The sequence below is a fragment of the Cebus imitator genome, unplaced genomic scaffold, assembly GCF_001604975.1.
Source record: "Cebus imitator isolate Cc_AM_T3 unplaced genomic scaffold, Cebus_imitator-1.0 Scaffold434, whole genome shotgun sequence".
Classification (NCBI taxonomy): domain Eukaryota; kingdom Metazoa; phylum Chordata; class Mammalia; order Primates; family Cebidae; genus Cebus; species Cebus imitator.
The window spans coordinates 497,996-516,741 of NW_016107749.1; the positions used below are offsets into that span (position 1 = coordinate 497,996).

Genomic DNA, 18,746 nt, shown 5'->3' on the forward strand with positions numbered 1-18,746 from the left:
AAAGGAAAGAAAACAGCTAAGATACCCTCCTCCGCAGCATGAGTGATTTCTTCTGCAAATTACCCTCTTTAGTTTCTTCCCACTATTTTAGGACAACATTAATTACTAGGCAGAAACCAGAGAAACAAGTGCTGGGGACGAGAATCTGTTTGGTGACAGCCAAGCCCAAAATATTTTTCTAGAATAAACGCATCAACTGTCCATTAGCTTTCCAAGAAATAGGCTGGTTATTCACAAAAAAAAAAAAAAAAAAAAAAAAAAGTAAGAGAGGCATTTGTATTCTGAAATGTTTTTCAGAACCACTTACCTGCTTCCCAGAGAGAAGCAAACAGAGGCATGTTCATGGGTCAGTGTTAGACTGAAAGGGGGGCCTTAGCTGTGTGTTTAGACCTGTCCAACAATTTTTACAAGGGTGACAGAAAACAGAGAAAAAAGGGGCTGGATAACAGAACAAGACCATGAAACAACCCCTGTGGGCTGGAAGACTGGATCAAGACTAACATGAAAAACTTCAATAGGATGGTGTTTTTTACATTGCCAACTGAATAAATATAGAACATAAAGATGTTCGTAAGAAAAAGCAAATTTGTGGATAGGTAGGTAGTGATTTACTTATTTATTTATTTTTTTTTAATTTTTTTGAGAAGCAGTTTCGCTCTTGTTGTCCAGGCTGGAGTGCAGTAGTGCAATCTCAGCTCACTGCAACCTCTGCCTCCCAGGTTCAATCGATTCTCCTGCCTCAGCCTCTCGAGTAGCTGGGACTACAGGCATGTGTCACCACACCCAGCTAGTTTTTTGTATTTTCAGTTGAGAAGGGGTTTCACCATGTTTACCAGGATGGTCTCGATCTCCTGACTTCGTGATCTGCCCACCTTGGCCTCCCAAAGTGCTGGGATTACAGGCATGAACCACCACGCCTAGCCAGGTAGTGATTTAACAGATCAATGGTGTCAGTGTTGTAATCAAAACTACTCAAAGAGCCCAAGTAATTGCCAGAGCTTTAGAGCCCAGTATGGAGGTGAAAAGATACCAATGTATTCAGTGCTATTCAGACCACATGGACTTATAGAAACTCCCCGTGGAAAGACAAATCTACCAGAAAAGAACATCCAAAGCTTGAGGGGGATCTAAAATGTTTCACTTAAAAAAGAGAAGCTGACCAGGCACAGCGTCTCACTCTTGTAATCCCAGCAATTTGGGAGGCCAAGGCGGGAGGATCACTTGAGCCCAGGAGTTTGAGACCGGCCTGGGCAACATAGGCAGACCCCGTCTCTACAAAAAAACTTGAAAAAATAAAAGAGAAGGCAACTTGGAGTGGAAAAGCTATTTGGATCTCTAGTTGACTGTCACAGAGATAATAAAACCAGTTATCTCACAGGAACAGTGCAAGGATCGTAAGAGTTAACTCACGTAAAGTACTCAGAGAGTCACATGGTAAGTGCTAACTAAACATTAGTTAAATTGTTAATCAAGTAATCCATTTTTTTTTTTTTTTTTGAGACCGAGTTTTGCTCTTGTTACTCAGGCTGGAGTGCAATGGCGCGATCTTGGCTCACTGCAACATTTGCCTCCTGGGTTCAGGCAATTCTCCTGCCTCAGCCTCCTGAGTAGCTGGGATTACAGGCATGCGCCACCATGCCCAGCTGATTTTTTGTATTTTTAGTAGAGACGGGGTTTCACCGTGCTGATCAGGATGGTCTCGATCTCTTGACCTCGTGATCCACATGCCTCGGCCTCCCAAAGCGCTGGGATTACAGGCGTGAGCCACCACACCCGGCCCTCAGGTAATCTATTAATCAATATTAATTTCTCATTTTGGCTGGAGATATCAGACTACGTTCTAATTTCACGTCTTTCAACATAAAAGAACCAATGGGTAAAAGTAGAAGGTTTTAATTCAAAATAAGAATGTTCTAAGAATGAGAGTTGCTGAAAAATGAGTTGGGATATCCAAAGTCACTGTAAGTATTTAGGCCAAGGTTCAACAGCATCTACCTATGATGAGTGTTGGGGAAGGGATTTTCTACCTTGGATGAAGATGAATTTGACCAGGATTGGCAAATGGGTTTTGATCACTGGTGCTACTTCCAATGAACTGATAGTGGCTGTAAAGTGTCATGTTGAGAAAACTTCTGAAGCCATTTTGGGCCCAGGAGGAAAAAATGTGAAAGAAAGATCCATTAGTAAAGTTTGCCAGGAGCAGAGATAAAGGGAATAGTGCTAGAAATTCAGACTGAATGATTTAAAAAGTCTTTCAGTTATGAGACTTTGATTCTGGCTCCATTTAAAAGTCTCCATATAGACCGGGCATGGTGGCTCATGCCTATAATCCTAGCACACTGGGAGGCTGAGGCAGGCAGATCATTTGAGGTCAGGAGTTCAAGACCAGCTGGGCCAAGATGGTGAAATCTTGCCTCTACTAAAAAAAAACCAAAAAAATTAGCTGGGTGTGGTGGTGCACACCTATATTCTCAGCTACTCCAAAGGCTGAGACAGGAGAACTGCTTGACCCCAGGACGTGGAGGTTGCAGTGAGCCAAGATCATGCCACTGCACTGTAGCCTGGGTGACAGGGTGAGACTTCGTCTCAAAAAAAATAAAATTAAAATTAAAAAAAAAAAGTCTCTGTACCTACAAAGAGGATACTTAGGTGGAAACCTTGGGCACATGCTTATACAGCACACACCAACCAGGGAGCCCAATCACAACGTGGACAATAAAGAGCATTCTTGGTTCCAGAATGGTTTCAACTGTCACTGAAATCTGCGTCAGGCTCAATGTTAGCCAGATGTCTGTGTTCAAATAACTTTCTGTGAGGTACATCGTGGGAACTGGAAATGTTCTCATGTAGGTTAGAAGTGAGAAGGAGTGAAGTGAATCGGGATCCCGGCACTCTATTCCTAGATTCGTCACTGACTCACCACATAACCTTGGACCAAAGTGTTGAGCTGTCAGGGCCAGCTCACCCTCGCAGAAGGAAAACAGGACAGGCAAGAGCATTGATTATTTCTGTTCTGTTTCCAGGATGTGCCTAAAGTGGGAACACTGTCTATTCATCCCACATAAAAGACCCTCATTCTCTATATGACCACCAGGTACATTTAACATTTCCATTGTAGTGTTGTTTTTTTTTTTTTTTTTTTTTAAAAGAGACGGGGTTTCACCATGTTAGCCAGGATGGTCTCAATCTCCTGACCTCATGATCCACCTACCTCGGCCTCCCAAAGTGCTGGGATTACAGGCGCGAGCCACCGTGCCTGGCCTAACATTCCATTGTAGTGTTGTTCTTAAGGCCATGTGATGAATCCTATGTGTGTTCACCAAATGTGTGTGTGTGTGTGTGTGTGTGTGTGCACGCGCAAGTGCGCGCCTATGTGTGTGTTAATTTTATTTTTTAGATTTTTACAGTGGCAAAATACGCAAAACATAAAATTTACCATTTTAACTATTTTTAAGTGTATAGTTCAGTGGCATTAAGTACGTTCATATTATTGTATAACCATCACCACCATCCATTTCTAGAACTTTCCCAAATTCCCACCCATATTTTTCATTTTAATTTTTATGTTGAGACAGGATCTGACTCTGTCACCCAGGGTACAGTGCAGGGGTACCATCAGTACTAAATGCGGTCTCAAGCTCCTGGGCTTAAGTGATTCTTCCACCTCAGCCTCCTGAGTAGCTGGGACTACAGGTGCACACCACCACACTTAGCTGATTTTTTTGTTTTGTTTTGGTTTGGTTTGGTTTTTTGGTAGAGATGGGGGTCTCACAATGTGGCCTAGACTGGTCTCGAACTCCTGCCTCAATCCTCACGCCTCAGCCACCCATACTTCTTAAAGTATCATTCGATAAAATATTGTATACTCACCTGCAAAAATTTCACTACACTTTTCAAACTTAACAGCACAACAATATTATTTCTATCAGCAAAGCGCTTCTGGAGCTATGGGTATCACATGACAAAACCTCATCAGCCAGAACAGGGCATTCTGGTTAACTAAACTGTCAGGCTTACTAAGGGTTAAACAGAATACTCTTTGGAGTCCAATTTTTCATTAGATATCTTTATAAAGTGCATTTGTCCTTGCAGGTCAATCCTAAAGAACAAAGCAGAATCATCAGTGATTCAACACAGAGGGCTCTGGCTGGGGAGTGGGAGGGAGTCATCAATTTAAATAGTGATTCTCAGAGTTCTGTGAAAAGGATGGGTTTACAAGATCAGTGTGAGCTTGTCTTTGATGCCTCAAAAGCAGGGCACACATTATTTTTAACCAAATTAACCCAATGTTCAAAAGCCTTCATGAAATTTGGTACTCAGCATAATCTGATAAAATTCTGCCCTGTGCAGGAAGCTAATTTGCATCGATATCCTATGGGCATGAAACTTAATATACTTTGGATATTAGCTCTAAAGAACAATTTAACTCAATATTCATTCATCCATGTATTTAATAAACTTCTATTTGGCACACACTATGTGCTTGGCACTCTACTAAGCATCACGTAGAAGGATAAAAATGACAGAGACCCTCTGGCCTTCATGACATAGCCTTTTAATGTGTTAAATACCGTAAGACAAGTATTATGTGACCCTCCCCCTACTCTTACTTGAAAATTCCAATTTCAAAATATCTAATTTGGATCTGACAAATTGTCACTTTCAAAATTCCACCTGGAATGGAAAGCCAAATACTGCATGTTCTCCCTTATAAGTGGGAGCTAAGCTATGAGTATGCAAAGGCATACAGAGCGGAGCAGTATAATGGACACTGCAGACTCAGAAGGGAGAAGGTGAGGAGGGGAGTAAGGAATGAAAAACTACCTAACGGGTACAATGTCCACTATTTGGGTGACAGATACACTAAAAGCCCAGACTTCACCACCACACAATTCATCCATGTCACCAAAAAGACATGTGTACCCCTAAAGCTATTGAAATAAAAAAATCTTTTTAAGAAACTTGTTTCCAAGTCCAGGCAGGGCATGGGGAAGCATGCCTGTAATCCCAGCACTTTGGGAGGCCAAGGCAGGTAGATCGCTTGAGCCCAGGGGTTTGAAATCAGTCAACCTGGGCAACATGGGGAAACCCTGCCTCTACAAAAAAATACAAAAATTAGTCAAGCATGATGGCATATACCTACGGTCCCAGATACTCAGGAGGCTGAGGTGGGAGGATCACCTGAACCCAGGAAGTCAAGGCTGCAGTGAGTAGTAATTGCACCACCACACTCTAGCCTGGGCAACAGAGCAAGACCAAAACAAAACAAAAAAAGACTCCAGAGAGAAATGAGCCACCAGCCATGAAAAGACATGGAGGAAACCTGAATGCATATTACCAAGTGAAATCAGCTGATCTGAATGGCTACATACTGTGTGATTCCAGATATGCAACATTCCGGAAAAGGGAAAACTATGGAGACAGCAAAAAAGATCAGTGGTTGCCAGGCATGGCAGGTGGGGAGGGATGAATAGGCAGAGCAGAGTACAGCAGGTTCTTAGGGCAGTGAAACTATTCTGTATGACACGGTAAAGGTGGATAACTGTCATTATACATTTGTCAAAACCTACAGAATGTACAACACCAAGAGCGAACCTAATTTAAAGTATGCATTTGCGGTGACGATGATGTGTCAGTGCAGGCCCACTGACTGTAACAAATGGATCACTCTGGTAGGGTGTTGATAGTTGGGGACATTGGGAGACGAGGGTACAGAGAATATGTGAGAACTCTCTGTGCTTTCTTTTCAATTTTGCTGTGAATCTAAAACTGCTCCAAAAAATAAATCCTATTAAAAGAAAAAAATTCCACTGGGCCCTTATCCCAGGTGTTTCACACTCACCTCCTCCAGAAGCCTCTGCTTGAGCTCTCGTTCAGTCTCCAGCTTCTGCTGTAAGCTTCGGGCATTCATTTCAAGCATAGCATGCTTCTTCTCCAGGTCATTGAGCTAGACATTTGGAAAAATTGGCATGATGCCACATTTAGGAATGTTAGATGCTGACGATGTTTAATGAATGTCCACAAACCTTCACAAATCAAGAATGTTGAGTTCTAAAGGTCAGAATGTAAAGGTTGCTTTTTTTAAAATACAGAGTCCATGTCACTGTGAGTCCTCCATAGGTTATTACATGAGGATGGAAATTATTTCTAAGGGATGGCTCTTCAATATAGCCGTGACAAGTTCTAGGAGGATGACTGCTCAAGGATTTATTTATCTGACATGCCTTGGCTGAATTTAATTAAATAATCGAATGCTGAATGCTTATTACCTGCATTATAGCTTTTAAGACGAAAGGATACCCAAGCTCTCAAGGATCTTTCATCAAGTCAGAAAGGCCCATTACTAGACATGTACACAAATAATGACTGCTTTGTCAGATCATAAGTTTGACAAGAAAGGTTTGGGAAAGAGATTCATCCCAATTAGGAGAAGATCAAGACAATAAGGTACTGCAAAGTCTGGAGCTTTAAAAGATACGAAGGACTTTGCTGCTTACCACTTTAAGAACGGTCAACTAGAAAAACATATTTTACACATTAAATATAAAAGGCTTCACTTATCTCCAAAAAATCTAGTTTCCTCATGCTTAAAAAAAAATGGTAACCTAGTTTCAGGGAACTCAGGAGCATTCCTGAGTAGAGAGCTCTGGCCTTAAATCTAATAATTCTGTTTCGATTAATATAAGCAATGGTAAGAAAACAATCAAGGATGTCCATTAAGATTCAAGTTCATCACTTTGTTATTTATATGGCAAAATACTGGGAGCCCAAATTTCCAATACAAGTTTAATGATTAAAGTAGGTACTTCCCTGCAATTTATTTTTGTAGAATCACATGTTCAAAAAATATTCAATAACTCAGGAAAAAACTGCAGTTAAATGATTTTTTAATAAAAACATGTAAAGCTGTATACATAGTGAGAACCTAATTTATAAAAAATACATACGTGTGTACGTATGTGTGTATATGCATGAACATAAGCACAGAGACTGCAAATAAATTCACCAATAAAACAACAGCGATGGGTGTTCCTTTACTTTTCTGTGCTTTTTATATTTTCCACAGTGACCCAAATAATTATTTTTATATCACGAAATAATAAAGTTATAGAAAATATAAAATCAGATTGTTATCTTGTGTATGTGCATGAAAAAGAGTGTGTATGTATACATCTGTGAGTTCATACATAAAACTCCTCTGACCTTCACTTGCTGATCTGTAAGATGGAAGCTCCTATTCTGTATCTCTCTCAAGATTATTAGAGAAAATCTCCAAAACATTGGTTGTGACAATGTAATATGGAGTGGCACATGGATGGAACACGTATATTTCCGGTGTGAAATGCTGAGAACCGGCATGTGTCATCAGACCCTGTCATGACCCTGAACTTGGAACACAGAGAAGCTGAGCTGCCTCTTACTGCAGCAATGGGTTGAGCATTAGTCACTGCTACCAAGGACTTCCCAAAAATGCACAGAATTCAATCGATAGAGCCTTCTGGAAATAAGATGCCAGACAACCAGAGAGAAGAGCACCCAGATCAAAATTCGAACTTCAAGGGCCCAGACACATAGACGTTAAAAAAGTCACTGGCTGACTGTCATCACCCAGTACCTACCACACCCACCCATGCTACTGCCAACCAAAAATGTCCCATGGTAAAGCAAAACCATGGGACATTTTTGGAGTGCAGGAACATATGCTTATGAAATATGTTTGCCATGGATTGCATCTGAATTTTTATCAAGCGTGCCTTTAAAAGAAGGAAATGAAAATGTTTTCCTAAAAAGCAGAAGAGACGGGCACTGACCTTGTCAGAGAGGCTCTCAGCCTTCAGCTTCTGCTCTTTGAGAGCCTGCTGCAGAGCAAGAATCTCGGCCTTGTGCTCTTTCACTGCCAGCTCCACCACCTGGCGAGACTCGGTGATCCGCTGATCAGCTCTCGCCCTGCCAGAAAAACACAGGTCAGCCTTTGGAAGCCCCCCTACATCTGACATGCTGAAAGAAGGCTGGTCCATCTCTAATCCTGATGAGCAACTAAACAGGCTGCAGGCCAGAGAGATGCCCAACCTTGACTCTTAGTTCCAAACTGTCTTCCTTTCCAACAGCTTACCGAGCAAAGATGTGACCCATGTTAGGCTTGGGTAAGAATAATGAAAACAGGCCAGGCATGGTGGCTCTCGCCTATAATCTCAGCACTTTGGGAGGCCAAGGTGGGTGGATCACCTGAGGTCAGGAGTTCAAAACCAGCCTAGCCAAGATGGTGAAACTCCATCTCTACTAAAAATACAAAATTAGCCAGGCATAGTGGCGCGCAACCCAATCCTAGCAACTTGGGAGGCTGAAGCAGGAGAATCACTTGAACCTGGGGGGCGGAGGCTGCAATGAGCCAAGATCACTACACTGCACTCCAGCCTGGGCAACAGAGCAAGACTCCATCTCAAAAAAAAAAAAAAGCACATGCAAGGAGTTAAATTAAATGTTTGTGGGTACTCATCAAGAAACTGAAAATTGAGGCCAGGCACAGTGGCTCACACCTGTAATCCCAACACTTTGGGAGGTCAAGGCAGGTGGATCAGGAGGTCAGGAGTTTGAGACCAGCCTAGCCAACATGGTGAAACCCTGCCTCTACTAAAAATACAAAAAATTAGCTGAGAGTGGTGGCACACATCTTTAATCCCAGCTACTCAGGAGACTGAGACAGGAGAATCACTTGAACCTGGGAGGCAGAGGTTACAGTGAGCCGAGATTGCTACACTGTACTCCAGCCTGGGCACCAGAGCAAGACTCCATCTCAAAACAGGAAAGAAAAAAAAAAAAATCTGAAACTTGAATCTGATGAATGTCTCCATAAATAATGCTAAAGAATAGAAAAACCAGAAGCAAACTGGGAAAAAAACCACTTCCCTTCCTCCATTTTGGTATTATGCTTTCAACTTCCACACTTCGGTTTATACAATCTCCTCCACTGGCCGGTCCCTCCTTCACTACTCTGCAAGCTCAAATCTAACTCAGTCTGCAAGGATAAATTCAAATGCTGTGATCTCCATAAAACTGTTCCCACTTTCTCTTCTCAGAAGCAACCTCTCCTTGTTCTGTATACAAAGCATAACTGTATTTCTCTCCTAAATATATGTTTGTATTTGAGATGGAGTCCCAGTTTGTGGCCCAGGCTGGAGTGCACTGGCATGATCTCAGCTCACTGCAACCTCTGCTTCCCAGGTTCAAGTGAGTCTCCTGCTTCAGCTTCCCAAGTAGCTGGGACTACAAGTGTGTGCCACCATACCCAGCTAATTTTTGATGTTTTGTAAAGATGAAGTTTCGCCATGTTGGCCAAGCTGGTCTCCAACTCCTGACCTCAAGTGATCCGCCCACTTCGGCCTCCCATCTCTCCTAAATATCTGAATGCATATGTCCTCCAGTAGACTCATATCCTCTTGAGGACAAGGATTAACAATTATATTTTATTCATCTCAGTATCCCACATAATACCAAAATGGAAAAAAGAAAAGAAAGGCACAATCTTTCACAATTGTCCTGAAAGCAGACATGAAATGAAAGCAGACTAATGCTAGTCTTCCTGAGCACAGTTCATAGTTATACCTTCCATGCATGGTTGTGTATTTCTTGATGCTGAAGCCAGATCCTACCCCCAAAATGATCTCTGTAGGTCTCCAGAAACAGCTAGGATAGGAGCTGGACTTGAGGGAGGGAGGGGAAGGGGCCTGTGGGAAAACAATCGCAACTTATAATAAGGATGGGGGAGTCTAAGGATTCAGAAGGATGCTGGAACAGACTTAAACCGAAGTCCCCCACATCAACAAATACCCTGAGTGGGGAAGCAAGGAGGATCTACAAAAAGGAACTATTTCTACCATTTCTCATGAAATGTAAGGGTTCTCATCTTTTACCTCCAAACTTTCAGAGCTCAACTCAACTTTGCATAATCCATGTAACACATTTAGTTGAGCCTATCATGGCCAAGTAAATGCGAGAGATACCAAATGAGTGTAATACAGACTAATTCATTGCACTGATCAACATTTCTATGGATAGAATATCTTGCTGGAGGAGCTCAGAGAATCACAGGAAGCTAAGTTTCAGAGGAAGGTGACATAAGCAAGGTTAAGAAAAATGGATCCAATCCAGCTGTGCAGACAGGAAGTCACGGGCACACACAAGCCCATATTGTGCCTTTGTACAAACTGGAAAGAGGCACCCGTCCTTCTAGACCACTTCTTTCCACCTGTGAAATGTCATAATGTACCAGTTTTGTCAGAAACAAAACGCTTTCCTGTTATGAGCTGTAAAACTGTCATAACAACGCTTCCAATCTGTGACATCTTCAATGTGACCAGCAACCCTTAGAGCTATGGAGTACACAACCGTGCCACAGTTGCCCTGCAGGAAGTGAAATCTATACTAGCGGAACTGTGGAAACAAAAGTGAGAAAGCAGAGGAACGATACTGCCTGAACTGATTATTATCATTTCCTACTTAAAAAAAAAAAAAAAAGGGGGGAAAAAAACCAGCCAGGCACAGTGGCTCACGCCTATAGTCCCAGCAATCTGGGAGGCCAAGGCAGGTGATTACTTGAGGTCAGGAGTTCAAGACCAGCCTGGCCAACACGGAAACGCCGTCTCTACTAAAAACACAAAAAAAAATCAGCTGGGCATGGTGGCGCACACCTGTATTCCAGCTACCTGGGAGGCTGAGGAAGGAGAATCCCTTGAACCTGGGAGGTGGAGGTTGCAGTGAACTGAGATGGTGCCACTGCACTCCAGCCTGGGGGACAGAGTGAGACTCTTGTCTCCAAAAAAANATTGCAATGAGGAAAGTAAGTATATATTTCAAAAACTGATTGATGTTAGGGTCTGAACTTATAGATCATACTGAATCATATCATTACAATGATAGTGTGCTGCTAATTTAGTCAGTGATGATATGATGTGTATTAAATATTGCATAAACCTAATCATCTGTCTCCACCTTTCTTGATACCCTAAATGCCCTTAAACAGTTAGATGTGGCCTTCAAACATTCATATAAAAAGATGTAGAAGCCTGGGCGAGGCGGCTCAAACCTGTAATCCCAGCACTTTGGGAGGCCAAGCTGGGCGGATCATGAGGTCAAGAGATCGAGGCCATCCTGACCAACATGGTGAAACCCCATCTCTACTAAAAATATAAAAATTAGCTGGGCATGGTGGTGTGCGCCTGTAGTCCCAGTTACTCAGGAGGCTGAGGCAGGAGAACTGCCTGAACCTGGGAGGCAGAGGTTGCAATGAGCCGAGATTGTGCCACTGAACTCCAGCCTGGTGCCGGGGGACAGAGTGAGACTCTTGTCTCCAAAAAAAAAAAAAAAGTCACTAACTATTCTTTTTCAGGAGTGATTCTCAGCTAGGGACCATGGAGACACCGGGAATATTGGGGGCAATGTCTGAAGACATTTTTGTTGTCACAACTTGGGAAGGGGGCTGTTGGTGGCATCTAGTGAGTAGAGACTAGGGATGCTGCTCAATATCCTACAATGCACAGGACAGCCTCCATAACAGAGAATGACCCAGTCTGACATGTTAAGAGTGCCAAGGTTGAAGAACCCTGGGGTAGAGTGAAGATAAGCATTGCACATGACCAGGATTAAAATGGTAATGGTCTTGCTGTGGTCACTCTAATAAGAAACCTGATGAGAATGTTTCTGCAAAGAAAACAGAGGTATTTGCCCTGATGCCCAGGCCTCACGCATGGAGAAAATGAATACCAGCCACAGCCACAGAATCCAACTCACACTGTCCACATTTACAACTACGCTGACCACCCCCATCCTGGTTGGCCCAAGAGTCTCCTGGTTTTTAGCACCAGGAGGCTTGTGCCCCAGGAAACTTTTCAGTCTCAGCTGGAAGAGCTGATTACCCTGTTCACAAGTCTCAGGCCAATGCTGCTGCAGTTCCCGGTCATGAGCTTTCCACAAACACGAAGCCCCACCTGCTCTGTTTCTCGGTGTCCAACATCCTCTGCAGCTCTCGAACCCGACACTCAAACTGGGATTTCTCGTCACCCAGGACGCTCCTCCAGGCCTCCCACTGCCGCTCTTTTTCTAGCAGCTCGTCGTTTAGGGCCTCCAAATCCATGACCTGTTCCTCCAGCATGGTGCATGTGGTCTTCAGAGCCTCCATCGTCTGCAAATCGGTACCACTGATTTGTGCCTTGTATTTAAACAAGGATTTCCTGGAGATTACTTTGGTCGGGTCAGTTTCAGAAAAGCACAAGCTGCTAACTACAGTTTGAAATGCGGTTTGTCTGCAGCCCAAGGGGACCAGGCAAGAATGCGTGAAGGGCCACTTCTGCAGCCACCTTAGAGGCAGAACCCAAAGCAAAGCCAGGGGAAGTGACCAAGCTGAAATCAAGCCGTTTACATTGATCTCCCAAAGCATTCACTTTTGTTTTTATTTTTATTTCTTTGAGACAGGGTCCAGCTCTGTCACCCAGGCTGGAGTACAGTGGCATGATCATAGTTCACTGCAGCCTCAAGCTCCCGGGTTCAAGCAATCCTCCCACCTCAGTTTCCTGAAAAGCTGGAACTACTGGCACATGCCACCAAGCCCAGCTAATTTTTATCTTTTCTTTTTTTTAGAGCCGGGGTCTCACTATATAGCCCAGACTGATCCTGATCAATCAAGTGATTCTTCCTCCTCGGCCTCCCAAAATGCTGGGATGACAGTCAGGAGACACCACACTGGCCCAATGTTTTAAAATCAAAATTATGAAGAACTGCACATTTTGAAAAGCGATTTTTAAAACTCTAAAGACTTCGAAACAAGACATGATTATAAAAAGAGCCCAATTACTATATGAGGTTCAGTCTTGGAACCCTTAGGAGACTGTACCAAGCACTCCTCCTAAAATCCTTCTCAAAGTCTTCCAGGGATCTCATGACTCTGTTAACCCTCCTTACTTGCTTCTGGCTGGTGAGTTGCATCTCTCGTTCTGTAATCTCCCGGCGGAGGTGGTCCACTTCACTTCGCAGTTGTACAATCTCATCGTTGGCACCGGAAGCCTCATCAAGTTGTTTGGACAAATAGAAGTTTTGGTTGTTGAGTTCAGCATTGTCCTCAGTCAGCTGGTTTAGCTGCTCCTCCAGGTCTGTGATTACCTAAAAGAGGAAAGAAATCTAGTTACACGCCAAGCACATTCACTTTAAATGAGAAATTGCTTCTAGGGCTATGGATTTCTGAACCCACATGCGGTTGGCAATCAACATGCCGTTCATGAGTTTGCCCAGCTGACCTTGAGAGCCACGTCCAAGCTCCCACATCCATCCACTTAACTCTAAACACGAGCAGTGGTAGAAAAAGACTCACTTTCTCTCTAACTCAGGACATATCTTAAAAATATGGCAAAAGCAATCAAAAGTGATCACTGTATGAAACAGATGATTTTGAATGAGATCAAGTTTACAGAAATAATATAATGCAGAAGGAAAATGCAAATGAAGAATAGACTAGTATCACAAACAGCTAATTAAGCTAAAAATGCCCATGACACTATCTATAGGACCTTATTATTGGAGATGGCCATAGTCTTAGAGAGCAAAATGAAGTTCTTATCAAGGAAGATTGACAGAGAAGGACACCAGGAGTTATTTCAATAATATCATAGGCAATAAATTCAATTTTATACAACAAAAGAAAAAAAACTTAAGGGAAACTCAGAAAAACCCTGAAAATACAATACTGTACTATACTATAGCATCACTTTAATGGACTTTACTATACGGTTCGCTCTCAGACAATGGGAAGCCACGTATATGAAATTGTCATTTTATTGAGAGAGATTTAATCAGGTTTTGCTAAATTACTTTCCTGCTCGGTAGAAGAATCACTTCATTTTCAGAGCATTTAGCTTTCCTATTCTCTTTGCTGAGGTTCAGTATTACTGCTTGCAGAGAGCTTTTATGTATAATACTTTAGAAGTTTAAGGGCAATTTTCTAATAATAGTTGGACTGAAGCACACAGGCAGTAAATTAAATTTTATGTAACAAAAAGAAGGAAATTAAAAGGAAATGCTGTTAGTCTACAGTTATTAATTGTTTCCAATTTCTAAACTAGAGTCCATTTCATTTATGAAATGTTGCTATTGCTTTCATGATGAATTCCCTATTTTAACCCTCTTTGATAATCAATTTAGAAAAAAAAAAATCCTCCCAGGCACACAAATTAAAGAACATCAATTAAGTACATTTGTCCACAAATGTACTCAGAGGAAATACAACGTTTCATTTTGTTAACTGAGCTGATAACCTTTTAGTGCATGCTCTAATGGTCTAGTAATTTGCTTTTTAATGTCAAAAGCCACTTTAATTCCCAATGTACTGTTTTGAGGTACATTGTCAGCTATAAGAGGGGGAATAAACGTTATCTGGTCAGGTTCTTAGCTCAGATACCTTCTTTATCAAAGAAAGCAAATAAAGAAAATCTGCGCACTTGTCATGCCTAACAGACAGACACCTATGACTTGTGGGATCCCTGCATTTCCCTTCCTGTGACATGCCAAATCTCCTAAACCAGAAACAATGAAAAAACCATACTCACTAGTAGTTCAGCTGATCTCCTTCCTGTATGTAGTAAAACCCATTTCTTAAGATGTTTTTCATAAATGTCTCCATTTAACTACTATGCCTCCCACTACCTCTTTCCCAAAGAAAAATAAGACAGGCAAGCTGGCTTGGAAGATAATGTTATAAAATGGATTCTGGAACCCCAAATAAGCCATCTGACCTTTGCTGGGTTGGTTTCTCCATCTGTGACATGGGAGTGAATACTATATTTGTCATCTGCTTTTTTGTTTTTTTCTGACAGAGTCTCACTCTGTTGCCCAGGCTGGAGTGCAGAGACCCACAATCTCAGCTCATTGCAACCTCCGCCTCCCAGGTTCAAGTGATTCTCCTGCCTCACCCTCCCGAATAGCTGGAATTACAGGCACCCACCACCACACCCATCTTAGAGACAGGGTTACACTGTGTTGGCCAGGCTGGTCTGAACCTCTTGACCTCATGATCTGCCCGCCTCCGTCTCCCAAAGTGCTGGGATTACAGGCGTGAGCCACCGCGCCTGGCTGTCATCTGCTTTTACTTTTTAATTTTTTGAATTTTCTTACGTGTTATTTGACCTTAATGTATCGTGTGAAATACAAGGAATAAAAATGAATAATCAAGATGATGCTTCATTTTTAAAGCCTCTTGGGACTAAATAGACTATAGAAAGTCTACTCATGAAAATACATCATTGCCAAAACAATGTACGTACCTGCCATTCAAGGATATATTTAAGATTTTGGGTACCTGCTTTCTTTGATTCACGAAAAAAAATGCAATTTATCATTTGTGATGGTATCCCATGTCTGCCACCTCTTCTTTTTCTCCCAAAATTATATTACAAAATGCTAAAGAAGAAACACTTGAAAAAAGGCAATTTGGTATTACTCAATTGAGATGGGTCCACTGGAATAAGAAAGGTCTTTCTATTTCCCTATTGTCACCCAGTTTACAAAGGGTCTAGTGTCTCTGATTGTATTTCTGGTTTGTGATTGCTGGTTCTATATTTGGTCGCCATCTCTATACTGCCCATTTGACAAGAGAAGTGTTACATGTTTTTGTAAGGTACCCATGCCGAGATTTAAAGCATTTTAATTGATTTGGACTTTTTATACATATATTCTATCTACCCAAGCCACAACACAGCTTGTGACCTTGTTTCAAGTTGCTGGAGTTGTGATAGTAAGTGTTGGACACAGCCACGCACACACACATATGTTACTGAGTTTACAGATATTAAATTGACTTATGACATAGAGAGTAAATTAATGGTCTTTGTGGGGGTTTTTTTAAAAAGGTATAATAATAGGCAATGTTCACTACTGTCCTTTGAAGTAGGTATTATTTTATTTCTGTTTTATAGATGGGGAAATTGGAGCAACAGAGGTGCCAGGTAACTTGCCCAAGGTCACTGCTGTAAATAACAAAGCCAGAATTTGAACCCAACACTAAAACTCAAGAATCTATTCTTGCCCATAAACTATACTGCCTTTCTAAAATAGGGATAGAAGTGTTTATTCAACTTTTTAATCCAAATCCTTGAAAACTGAAATGATGGAGGTAAGATATATTGACCATTCAGAACAACCCTTCTTGATTCTGATCCAGGGAATGTGCAAGAAAAATTCTTAGGTCTACTTTCTGGTCCTGGGTATATTCTTTCCCCACCAAGGGCAAATGATCCGTTTACTATAAGTCTGTTAAACTTTTAACCCCAAAGACAGAGGATAAAAAAGATAAACTGAAAGGCTGATTCCATCTTAGCAGTAAAATAAGATGGGCGAGGTATCTTCACAACGCAGGGACCGGCAGAGCTTTCTTATATGCTGTTTTTATAGATAAGAGGTCTTGGTACAGTTCTAAGAGAGAAGAGAAGATATAAAAATATAATCTACTCTCAGTGTCAAAAAGAAAAAATAACTCTGTTTGGGCTTATCTGTTGTTTTTCAAGGCTAGCATGGTTCTGGGAAGATGTGAACCTCTCACACCTAACTGGAAGACCAGCAGAGGAAAATTACCAGATAAATGTCCAATGGCACATCAGGGGTAAAGAAACCAGTCAGATAATGAGCATCAGGCTAAAAAGACACTGGACTGAAATCCTATTTTAATGCCTGGTTCTCTTCTGAAGGCAGCTATTTGCATATTATTTATTTTTAATCTTATAGCTGACAGATTGATTCATAATTAAAACTGTGTCATATGTTTGCCCACCAACTCCCCTCTAAAACAGACTTAGGTAGGGTTTTAAGTGCCAGATTGGATCAAATCCTTTTTTAAAATGTCTTCAAAATATAGAAATGGTCTGAGCTTGAAAATCTTACTGTGCATGAGCGTTCTGAAAGCTGATGAGAGCGCCTATCAATTGAGTTATTATAGGAGTTATGGGAACTCCCATAATAACTCATTTTTAAATGACAAAGATGACATTTCCTAACAGAGACAGTCTTGGACAACGCCAAAAAAAAAAAAAAAAAAAAAAAAAAAAAAAAAAAAAAAAAAAAAAAACAAACCTCCAACACACTCCTCTGAAGTAACTTTAAAGTGGTCTTGAACTTGCAAAAGTATAATTGAGACCTACTATTGTGGCCAAATGTTGTTCTAAAATAGTGGTTTTCAAACTTCTTAAAGCAGCAGCAGAGCCATTTTCCAAACAAAAGAGAATCAAATAATAATAGTAACCAATGCTGTTTAGTACTTTCTATGGATCGGGCCCTGTGCAAGCATTCTGCATGTATCTCATTTAATTCTCACAGCAACCTTACGAGGGAGGTACTACTACCAAATCCCATGACTCAGTGTTCCATAAGTTGTACTATTTCTGAAATGTGGATATGTGGTATACTGGAACTAGCAGCTATCTCTCTTCCCTCACCCAGCCCCCAAAGAGCAGTTATTAAATTAACTATGCATTATACAATCAATGAGGGTATTGATTAGAACTGAGGGTATATACAATGTTATTTCCATTTCACAGACAAAGAAACAGAGGCTTAGGATAATATCACATACGTTACTAAGAGGCCAGTTTATAAACTGAACTCTGTCTGATGCCAGAGCCCATGGCTTAGACTACTAAGTTACCCAGCTGTGGGTAAATGTGGATGGAGGGAATCTCTCTCGGGTTCCCACACACACACTTGGGAAGGCCTCTAGAGGCTTCTCCACAGAACACCAGAGGCAAGTGAAGCGAAGATTAGAAGTCATCATTCCAGAAAACGCAAATTTGGAGAGCATTAGAGTTACATGAGAAAGTGACCAAATGCATTCTACATACTAGTGTATTCCACTAAAACTTAACTTCCAATTTTTAAAATGGGGGATAAAAAGAATTATAAAGGGGTACAAGGAAGCTTTTGATGAATACAACAAATATTTTGTTTTTATTGCTCAAGAATGAAATTTGGATAATCTTATTATCCAAAATAAAATTCATTATTTTGATTGTTTTGCTGGTTTCACAGTTATATACACATGTTAAAACTCATCAGGTTATAGTACACCAATTATACCTCAATAAAGCTGTAAAAAAAAAATGATTTTTAGAAAGTTCTTATGCCAAAAGACTAAAAAAGGAAAAAAGAATTCCAGATGAATGGAAAAGGATTACTAATGCACATATTTTAAAAAATCCAAGATTATATAAGGAAAAAATAGTAATATAAAAAATTCCATAGTCATAAAATGATCTACATTTTATTCAGTGATTATTCACATGCATGTATGTGATAGAAGCAAATAACTCTTGTGTAAAATAAGAAATTAAGACAATAAGAAACTAAAAGCCTAGGGCAGAAAACTACCAGAATGTAACCCCCCAACTCCTCAAGGAAGGAAGGAGGGATGGAGGAAATCCACAGACATTTTAAGGTAGGCCCATCCCGATCCACCATCACATCAGGAGATACAGATCAAAAAACTGATCTGCCAGTTCCCTCCTAGTGTCAAACAGAAGCACATTTCATGACCTAGTCATTCCTGGGGATACACTCACCAGAAATAAGTGCTTACAGCCACCGAAGGCCTTGTATAACAGTTTCCTAACAGTTTGATCCATTATGGAAGCAATCCAAATGTCTACCAACAAGGAGAATGGATAAACAAACTATATTTCTATTAATACATCAGAAACACCACACAGTGATTAAAAAAA

At 41.1% G+C, this 18,746-nt stretch overlaps 1 protein-coding gene across 8 annotated transcripts in view; it reads right to left on the bottom strand.

Moving 5' to 3' along the window:
* The window catches only part of CIT (citron rho-interacting serine/threonine kinase), a 193,793-nt gene that overhangs the window by 38,519 nt on the left and 136,528 nt on the right, over positions 1 to 18,746 (bottom strand). For all 8 annotated transcript variants that reach the window (XM_017510218.2, XM_017510212.2, XM_017510211.2 and 5 more), the window contains 4 exons: positions 12,955 to 13,152; positions 11,985 to 12,178; positions 7,812 to 7,947; positions 5,843 to 5,947 (listed from right to left, as the gene is read on the bottom strand). In XM_017510218.2, the coding sequence (XP_017365707.1) occupies positions 5,843 to 5,947; positions 7,812 to 7,947; positions 11,985 to 12,178; positions 12,955 to 13,152 (633 nt within the window). The remainder of the gene's footprint in view (positions 1 to 5,842; positions 5,948 to 7,811; positions 7,948 to 11,984; positions 12,179 to 12,954; positions 13,153 to 18,746) is intronic.